The 10,305-nt window shown below is 29.9% G+C and overlaps 2 protein-coding genes across 5 annotated transcripts in view; one reads left to right on the forward strand and one right to left on the reverse strand.

Moving 5' to 3' along the window:
- The window catches only part of LOC109859559 (dopamine N-acetyltransferase-like), a 101,921-nt gene extending 93,844 nt beyond the window's left edge, over window positions 1-8,077 (forward strand). For 2 of the 4 annotated variants that reach the window (XM_020437917.1, XM_020437916.1), the window contains exons 2-4: window positions 6,355-6,622; window positions 6,799-7,018; window positions 7,452-8,077. In XM_020437917.1, the coding sequence (XP_020293506.1) occupies window positions 6,388-6,622; window positions 6,799-7,018; window positions 7,452-7,650 (654 nt within the window). In that variant the 5' untranslated portion in view covers window positions 6,355-6,387 and the 3' untranslated portion in view covers window positions 7,651-8,077. Of the gene's footprint in view, window positions 1-899; window positions 956-3,905; window positions 4,201-6,354; window positions 6,623-6,798; window positions 7,019-7,451 lie in introns of those variants that run through there. The other 2 variants (XM_020437918.1, XM_020437914.1) reach the window with 2 other exon arrangements.
- Window positions 8,078-8,456: 379 nt separating this feature from the next.
- LOC109859560 (dnaJ homolog subfamily C member 4-like) lies at window positions 8,457-10,001 on the reverse strand. The gene is made up of 4 exons (XM_020437919.1): window positions 9,756-10,001; window positions 9,361-9,451; window positions 9,062-9,222; window positions 8,457-8,817 (listed from the first exon to the last, which is right to left on the reverse strand). Exons 1-4 carry the CDS (start codon window positions 9,818-9,820, stop codon window positions 8,502-8,504), a joined length of 633 nt encoding a protein of 210 aa, XP_020293508.1. The 5' UTR covers window positions 9,821-10,001; the 3' UTR covers window positions 8,457-8,501.
- Between the last annotated feature and the right edge of the window lie 304 nt (window positions 10,002-10,305).

A 10,305-nucleotide genomic window follows, 5' to 3' on the forward strand; every position in this document is an offset into this window, starting at 1 on the left:
AATGAAATATTATTTTGAACGCTTTTAACGCAAGTATTTCAATTAACCCTCGGGGAACACACCTATTTTTTCAATCAAGAAGAACAATCTGGGTCAATTTGACCCTGTCCGCTTTTTGAGATGCTACCATTTAAAATGCACTTATCCGATTGGCTTGAAAAAATTTTCGAATATATTTTGAACAGTTTGGAATATGCCTATATAGTTTTAAAGTGTCGTTAACATTATTAACATTGTAAAAAATATGTTACAAAAAAGCAAAATTGAAGCAAAATATTTTGATCAAAGTCGACGAACAGGGTCAAATTGACCCAGTGTGTTCTCCGAGGGTTAATGTCTCAAAGTCAATTAAACATTTTAAGAAAAGTTAAAATAAACCTAAAAATAATCATGAACTCTGACAAAAATAATCGAGTTTACTAAAATAATCAAAATTACCATAATTATTATCATGTGTTAATTTAATACAAAAAAACATCAAAATAACAAATATAAATGTAAAGTATTATGTCAGTTACTTAACATTACTAGTTTGTCAATAAGTAACATGACAAATGAATTAATTCAACTTAAAATTTAGAATGGTGTAAACAAAATGTCCCAAGTTCACTAAAATTAACATTTTCCTTTTTACTGTGTAATATATGCGCAAAATCGCATTAAATATATGATACACTTATGCGTACTAGAAAAAAATATACATGTTGCTATTGTGAAAGACAGTTCTTTGTTACCGTTATATAATATATGTTCTACAGATATACAGAATATTATCTGCACATATGTAGATATGTGCAGATAATCTTCTGTTATATGTAGATATATGCAGATAATATTCTGTATATCTGTAGAATATATATTATATAACGGTAACACAAAGAACTGTCTTTCACAATAGCAAAATGTAAGCTCACGCAAGAAAGAAGTAACGTCACTGCGTTCAAAGAAATTAAAGGTTGGTTATATAATAAATAACCTTGAATTTTTTTCAATTATAGCTTGTTACGTCATTAAACAACTTTTATTTGAAGAAAAATTTAATAGAATAAAACTAAAAACTATATTAAAACTCGATTGTTCACGTTTTTTTTTTCTGGAAACGTCGCTCACGTAACGTAACGGCATATGCTTTCGATGAAAAACGATAGCAAGAACATAGCAATTCTACTAACGTTTACTCAAGGTCGCAGTGCCGTCTCTGTGTGGTCCCTGAAAGTGATTTAAAATCAAAACATATATATATAGACCCCAAGATAGTGAGAAAGAGAGAGACTGCGCCGTGACATCTGTTCTCCATTGAGAGTCGAAGGTGTTTTCAATAAATCGCATTTGCGAGCATGTCACCAATTAAAGTCATCATCAATTATTCTCTTTTCAGAAAAGAGTCTCTTTTTAAGCATTAATTTTTTTTCACCAACGAATTAAGAAGATAATTTAAATATTACTTTAATAACTGATCATTAAATTGGCTAATAACCAAAATAATATATGTTTGTGTTATTTTAGTATGTTTTTAGCTAATAATCTACTTGCATATGTATGTATAACAGATTATGTTAATGTTAGAAAATCTTTTATTAATTATTTTACAATATGTTACTTGAGTTTAACAGTCATACTTTGCGTAGACAGTAAGGATCAACTGAGTCAAGTCCGGCTTGAATAGCAAGACATTTGAGACACAAATGTAGATATCCAATATCAACTAGTTCTATGGATCAAGTTTTATTTTAACGTTACTTATTTTACGGAAGAACGTCTATCTACGCTGTAGGTGCATACGTATAATGCAAAATAACGTGCATCGATTCGTCAGCAACAAAATTATTCAAGGCGGTCAGGTTACAATTTAAAAGTTTTACTGGTATATAAGATCTTACCGTTCACTGTCGTCGGAGGCGGAACCTCTTGGGTCATACGTATACGCATACATATGTATACGCTCGTTCAGGATTTATTCTCGTATCCGGCTTGATAAAAATGCAAACAACGCTCGCAGGCTATTCTACAGTAATTGTTATATTTCATTGTCGATAATTTATCGATCGTTTTGCTTATCAAATGTCGCGATCAAAGGTTGTAATATTTATTGCACGAGCGGCCATCAGGATGTATAATCTGTGCCGCGCCTCCATACGGTGTGAATTCTGTGACAGGTTGTATTTTATAGAAACTTGATACGCGCGAATACGCGCTACTATTTTAATACTAGTTTACTATTAATTTACAAACAAAAAGATACACTAAATATCGATTGATCGATTCTTCTCTTCTGTAAAAAAAAGAACGTAATTTTATAGACAAATAATATGCTATATCGAGTTGAAGAGACCGCCTTACATGAAACTGCAAACAATTTTTTTCTAGAAAAATTTGACGAAAAAAAAAGATTTTGTTTCTTTAACTCTTAAAAAATAATGTTATTAGTTCTAATGTTTGAATAAATAAATGACATTGCTTTTTTTGCATGTTGTTACGGCTTTCTCTTAATTCTTTTGGTTTGAATTAACATTCATGTTTTAGCAAACAACTCATAAACATTATTATTTCTTCATATGTAGCAAGTTGTAAATTTATTCTTCTTAGATGAAATTTAAACAAGAAAATCGATCAATCATATTAAGGACAAGGATAACCTTACACTTGAACTGTGTTGATCCTAGTTGCTGTACTCTTCAAGGTATCATGTCTTATTTTAGTATGTTTGCACGGTCATACGTATGATCATCGGCGACCTTCGCACCGATAGATCGACAAGAATGATCAATCGGTGACTTTGGTATATTCCGTTCCATACTTATAGCGCAATTGTATTGTGTAAAAAAGGGCGTAAACGACCTCAGTACATGATCGTGTAAAAATTACGAGACAACACAGTTGAGCAAAAACCGGTTTTTTCCTACATTGTAATGATTTTTCTATTCGATGTAAAATGTAATGGTCAGAAGTATTATAAATTGCAATAAGTAATCATCCGTTATAATTAAACGTTAAAAATCAATATATATTATATATATATATACATATACATAATTTATACACGTGTTTATATTCTCTCGTGTTTCTTCTTTGTTTATTTATATATGAACAAAACGATAAATGAACACAACTGATTTGGACAAATTATTTTATTATACTTTCCAAGTACGAAGTTTTTATATTCGATTTTTGTTTCTCTCTTTTTCTTTTTCTTTTAACGCTGTGTTCTTCCGATGTCAATTAATCTTACATAACGTAGTCAGTCATATTTGTTAAAAATATATGAATTTACCAATTATAAGTTATTATTTCTTACAACAATCTGCGTTATTACGTGTATTGCAAGCTATTTTATTTTAAAAACTATTTTACGTAAACATATAGATATGCATGTATCTTTTTATGAAATACATAATTCGCAAAATGCTGCCAAAACATATAGTATAATATATAACCATATATATTATACTTGCACAATTTGAATTTCTGTTGCTTTGTTTTCAGAAAGAAATAACATTAAATTGTTTAATATACTGAATTGTACATTACAATAACGTAAAAGTAAATTACAAACGAGCGACTTCATTGCAAATACGAAATTGTTATTCCAAACAGAATCACTTAAAGTAAATTGTCTCAAATTTTATCTGATTTCGTATTCTCACTTTTTTTGCGACATAATTGAAACACACCTCAATGGAAAACTACGTAAAAAAACGTAAATCCAGTTTACCGTGATAAATTTTTGCAAAGCTGCGATATAAAAACGTGATGGCCGCTAGAAGATTAATCGACAGATACAAGGCTAATTAGGTATTGATATGAAAATGTAAACGGAGGCGTTGTCGATCTTAAACACCCCCTAAACTATATCTCGAACTTGTGTAAGAACGCCTTCTGCTGATTCTAAACGTATATAAGACAGACGACGTTCTATCACAATGCGCAGTCTTAGATTACCACCTCGACGACAGCAAACAAGCATCGTGTTGTTAGCGCTTGGAATTCATTTTCAGTTGTTCCTTATAATTCACGTATTGAACATCTCGGTTGTTATTGTCTTCAAGCTTTATTCAACGAACAAATGAAATATAACTTGTAAACACTTCACCGTTCGTCATGGAAAACATACACGCAAATATATTCGATATAACTCATATCGATGTCAACAAAACGACAACTAGTTTCGTCAAAGATGCGCCGAAAATTTCGAGATATACGGTAAGAAGTTTAAAAAAATCAATCATATAAAACAATCATTCAAGAGCGTAATATTGTTGATTTTAAAATTTGCATTGATGTGTGTTTTGTGAATTTAACGTTGCACACTGCAGTTTATCACATGAAAATTTACTTTAAAAGTAGAATTAAAATCGTCACATAACTTCGAGAAACTCATATATCACTAATTTACAACAATCATGAAACAAATCAGAGGATTAATATTATTTGTGTAAATTCTTATTGACAATCATCAAGCGTCATTGGCAAGCATTATTATTTCAGTTCTCGTGTTCTTATAGTCAATCATTATATTAATATTATATCTATAAATTATACATTATAAATTTATCATTTTACTATAAAATTGTGGGGTGTTTTTGAAAAATTTTGTCGTTTCATTTTTTTCACATCTATTATATCGAGATTACATCTCAAAAAGAAACTGTTTTACAGTTATTTGTTTTATTAAGTTTAATAAAACATTTTAACTTTTCGAAACATATGCATGTAATATTTCCAAACAAACGAAACATGTTTCACATTGTTTGTCTCAGTCATATGATTACAAGCAAATATGTTTTCTACGAGTTGATATGATGATCTAATCATTTTCTCACAGTAATTGTGAGACATCAGATATTATTACGCAGATTATGAATTATCCTGAGAGAAACGCCGCCTGTTAGATCTTTTAAGGATATGCTTCTCTTGACATGACGTAACTCGAGTGATGATAAGAAAGAATACATCTTCAAAGTGAATTATTATGGAAAAGTAATAACGCGTTGTACTTAAATGCAGTTATTATTACGACCAATTTATTTTGGCACTTTAAACAAAGATAAAGTTTAGAATGTTATAGAGTAATATTTCAAACAAAGGAAGTCACATGAGACGATTTTTTTAACAATGCAAATTAAAAAAAACAAATAGAGATTTATTATCACAATTTGAATGAATTTTTTAATTTACAATTAAAGTTTTCTCTCTCAAAGTTTTGAGTACACTGCGTAAATATATATTTTTAAAATAAAATCTCTTATATTGTATTTTTTTATTTTAGTTTTAAACCTAATCTGTGTATTGTTTGTGAATCTTTGCATTAAAACGCGTTATATGCATTCTGTGTTCTCACATACATCGGCTCTAATAAATCACTACCTAGAAGTAGACCACTGACAAATTAACACTGGGTGACGTTGACTGTGCTATGTTTGAGAAATCGCAATTGTATAAACAAGTATGTCTCACGCGCATCAGCACGATAATAGTTTAACAATCTATAAAAGAAGAGAAAATTAGGACACTATTCCATTAAATTTCTTGTTCTTTCCCAATTATGTATATTGTACCGTTCTGCATAAATTATGCTATTTATCGTTTTTTATTTTCAAAATTATGTGATACCGCATTAAACGTGTGTTCCAATTATAAAAAAATCTTTTTTTAGAATTAGTTTTCTCACTGAAATATAAATTATGTATATTTTTTACAAGTACGCGTGCAACGTTCTATGCGTACTATTAAAAAATTTACATTAATTGATATTTTTACCAAAATTATAGGTAAGATATCTAACTTGCGCATTTTGCAACATTTGGAAATTATACATTGTACGGAAAAATAGTATATACAAAAATGGAATAAAAAAATATAGCCATCCATTTAACAAAGATTAACTTTAAAATCTTCAAAATGCCTCTTATGTGCAACTTAGATGTTTCACTCTATAATTAGTAATTTTAAAGAAATTAATCTATTTTGATCTTTTTTTTATAACATCAGACAGCTAAACTATCCTTTGTCTTTTTCATTTTTACAATTATTGCATTTTTTCCATCTCCGCGCAGAGAAGTTTTAAAAAAATATTTAACTGCTCTCGTATATATGACACTTCCGGATTAGCAACAAGCGGTTACTATTACTATCTTTACTACACTATTAATATATTTATATTACACACATACATACTACGTATATTAAATGTTTAAATTTTATACAAGTACATATTGTATAAAATTTTATTACTCATGATAAAACTTTTTATTGAAAAATAAAAATCATGTTTATATTATTATCTTTTTCATTACTATATTTCTCCTATTTAAGAAAAATTACTATTATATCATAAAAAATGTTCTTATTTTATAGTTGGCCGATTCGGCTGACGGATCAAATAACGATATGGACTATCATATTGAAATAATTACCAAGAATGACAAATTGAGAGTACTGAAGTTTTTGAGAAGATTCTTCTTTAGAGACGAACCACTCAATCAAAGCATTCAACTGATTCCGGAAGGTGAAGATAGTACTTGCGTGGAACTGGAGGATTATTGCAGCTACGCATCGTTTGAAAATAATTTGAGTCTGATGGCAGTTTCCGCCAATGGTGGGATTATTGGGGTTCTGCTTAACGGTAAAGTTACAATGTAATAATTTTCGCTCTAATTCCGAAAACAATTTACATTTATGCTGATTTCTATAAAACTTTGTATAAATTTCTCTTTTTGTGTTAAAATAAAGACGAGTAAAAGAATTGTCGGCGATTTACTAGGTACAACTTAATTGTATCTAGTTATTTTTTCATTGTAGGTAAAATGGATCCTCCGCTGGATGAAGAAGAGCCAGAATACATACGATTATGTAAGAACGCAAAATTTAAAAAAATATTGAAATTACTACATCACATAGATAGAAATGTGAATGTTGACGGACGATTCCGAGACTTGAATGTCTTAGAAATAAGAATAATTTCGGTAGACACAAACTGGCGAGGAAAAGGTGTTGCAAAGACTCTCATAGAAAAAACAACGTGAGTAACGAAATTAACAATCAAAATCAATTAAAATTAAGATGACACAGTTTTTAAATATTATTTATAATCCTATGTGTATGAAGTGTTGTGAATTCGGCCAGGAAGAACCAAATTGCACGATGTTATGCAAGAAATTAGAGACGTGTATAATCTAGACGTTTCGACTTCTTTTATTGAGTCATCTTCAGTAGTTGATTACTATAAATTACAAAATTTAAATATTCATACACATAGGTTTCAAAATTCATATACATAAGATTAACCATTTAGAACCCGAAGATAACCCTCTACACGTTACTCAAATTATTTATAATGTTAAGAAAACCTGAAATGAGACAATATCTAAACACAAAAACTAAAATAAATTTAAATATTATTATTATAGTAAATTGATGTATATTCTCTCAAGTGCAAATTATCTATATTACAGAGAAATTGCGAAAGAACAAGGATTTCATTATATCAGGGCGGATTGTACATCTTTATTCTCTGGTAAATTATGCGCACGTCTCGGGTTTGACGCGATATACACACTTAATTATACTGATTACGTCGATGAAAACGGACAGCCGATATTTTCACCAGCGTCGCCTCATACAACGGCTATCAGTTACGTAAAAAAATTATAACACACAAGATTAAATCTGCTCCCAGTAAAATTTGATAGAATTAAATTGAAATTTGAGATAAGTAGAATCTGAAAGAAGTATGCCCCAAAGCAGAGTTTTTAACTTGGTGTGCAAGCAAAGAATCCATACATGCGTCGCAAGTCGCAAGAGCTTGAGATTAAAAGAAATGAGAAAGATATTGAGAAACAAATAAAAATAATCGCACGAAACTAATAAAAAGAAAGAAGAAAGAAAAGAGAAAGAAACACAGTGAGTGTGAAAGTTTTGGCAAATTTAGCTCTGGCTTATTGTTAGTGTGCCGCGAATTTAAAAATCCAGACGAGGAATTCTGCTTTAGGAAATTATAAACACAAAGTTAAAAATTTTCAGTTTTCATTTATATAGTTGTTTTAATTTGAAAACTTAAATATTTTGTGTACACTTTATACTGACAACAATAAAAGAAAAAAGATTCTTTGAAAAATTACGTCAAAATTACGTGTATATATTATAGTATGTATAATTTTTAACTTTTCAATTGAATAAATATATCAAGAACACATTTATTAGTAAAATGCTCTATATGTATGTAAAATTTGTGGTTTTTAAAATATTTTACCTGTAAATTTAAACAATGTTAAAGATGAATTTTTTAAATTACTTTTACTATCTCGCTCAGAAAACTGTTTGAATTGTAAGCTGGTTTTCACACTGAGGTAACAATGTCTCTTACTTTAATTAATCAAAGCTTCACTGTACGTCGCACGCTATTCAGTATGAAAGGTAGCTAACAATTAAGAAAATGTAGGAAAGAAAATGCACAAATATACAACAAACCTTTAAATATATTATTCAATGAAGTCACTAACTTACTAACTATCATTACAGTCACTGATCAGGTACTCATTACGATCTTTTATGAAATCTTCAAAATTGTCTATAATAAACTGATTAGATTTTGTATGAGCTCCATATCGAACACGTTGATATTCACGTTCCAAGCTATTATGTGCATTTCTAATCTTTCTCATTCTCATAGTGTGAAGATGAAAAATAACTTGCAAGAATCCCACACCCAAGAATAAAAGAGCAACTATAAGTCCAAAAATAGCATTTGACTTTTGCTGAGGTGGTGGCCATGGCCCTCCTGCTGTACGTACCTCATATTCCCATTGACTTCCGTATCGTCTGCAATATTGCATTTTTAACTATCAATAAAATTACATAAATACAAAGTGTTTATACAAATTATACTTTTTTGATGAATGATGAAGAAACAACATGTGCTTGTTCTACTATTAACTAGATACATTATGTGCTTACATAAACATACTGTTGTGTGTGCGTAATAATATTATAGAATTATTTGTCATTACATCGATATTTCACAACTATGTATGTGTTCATTAAAGAAATATACTTTATATCTTACATGTTCTGTGAATTGTATGTGTAGCTTGGAGCATAACTATTACATTTCAAATTAAAATCATATTGACGTCTTGAACCTTCTTTTCCCAAAACTGAATAGGCTTCATTTAACTTAACAAAATCAGCATGACTGCTTTGTTTTCCACTAGTATCGGGATGTAGCTAATAAAAACAGTTACAAGTTGTATGTTTTGAGAATTAAAAAAAAACATGTAATAAAACTGCTAGCATTTATCTTGTTAAAGCTAATTTGTAATTTTTTTTTCTAAATAAACTATCTCTATAAAATATGCTACATACTTGCTTTGACAATTTAATAAAGGCTTGTCTAATCTCTTTCTGTGACGCATCAGAAGAAACATTTAGAGTATCATAGTGATTCTGTTGATACCTTTAAATAAAACATTCCAAGTTTTTTAGTTAAAAAAATCTTGAGTAAAAATGTAATCACATTTTGTTGTAGATATGTATTATATTATGTGATTTAGTCGATTTTAGTGAAATTAGTGGTAACAAACAAAAATCACATGACTGTATCTCAATTCTTATACTCTAGATTTTATTTTAACTAACTTGAAAATCTAATTAGGAATTTGATCTTCTTAAATATCTTATATATTTTTAAATATACATTATCAATAAAACACAAGTTACGTGTTTTGATATTTAGCACAAAAATAAGACGAAAATCTAACCTTTGAGTTCCGTATCCTCGAATCGCACAACAAATTTTCGACTTATCTACTCGAAGAAGTGCCATAATTTGTCAACGTAATGATTCCTACTGAAGCACTCGTTTTAGAAAACATTCTACGTTTTAGCAATTTTTAACGTCAAATATACGTAATCGTCGTCATTTTCGGAGGTTAGGTTAGGTTAGGTTAGGTTAGGTTAGGTTAGGATGCAGTTGCATGCAGAGTTGCAAGATCGAGCAGAGAGCAACGAGAGCATCAAGCAATGGGGGCACGCACACCATCTGTGTGCGTGACGTCATGCACACAGCGGCAGTTCTGGCGGGTGACGTCCATTTGACCACGGTACAATTGGACACAGTACGATTGCACACGTAATATTGGACACGTACGATTAGGCCTATGTCACACTACGGATTGGGATTGAGATTGGATTGAAATTTGACCAATCAGAAGAAAGAAAACCAATCCTAAGTTTGGTAATCTTCGCTCTGATTGGCCCCAATTGCAATCCAATCTCAATCCTAATCCGTAGTGTGACATAGGCTTTAGA

This window comes from Pseudomyrmex gracilis, unplaced genomic scaffold (assembly GCF_002006095.1).
Source record: "Pseudomyrmex gracilis isolate BER0280 unplaced genomic scaffold, ASM200609v1 scaffold_268, whole genome shotgun sequence".
NCBI lineage: Eukaryota > Metazoa > Arthropoda > Insecta > Hymenoptera > Formicidae > Pseudomyrmex > Pseudomyrmex gracilis.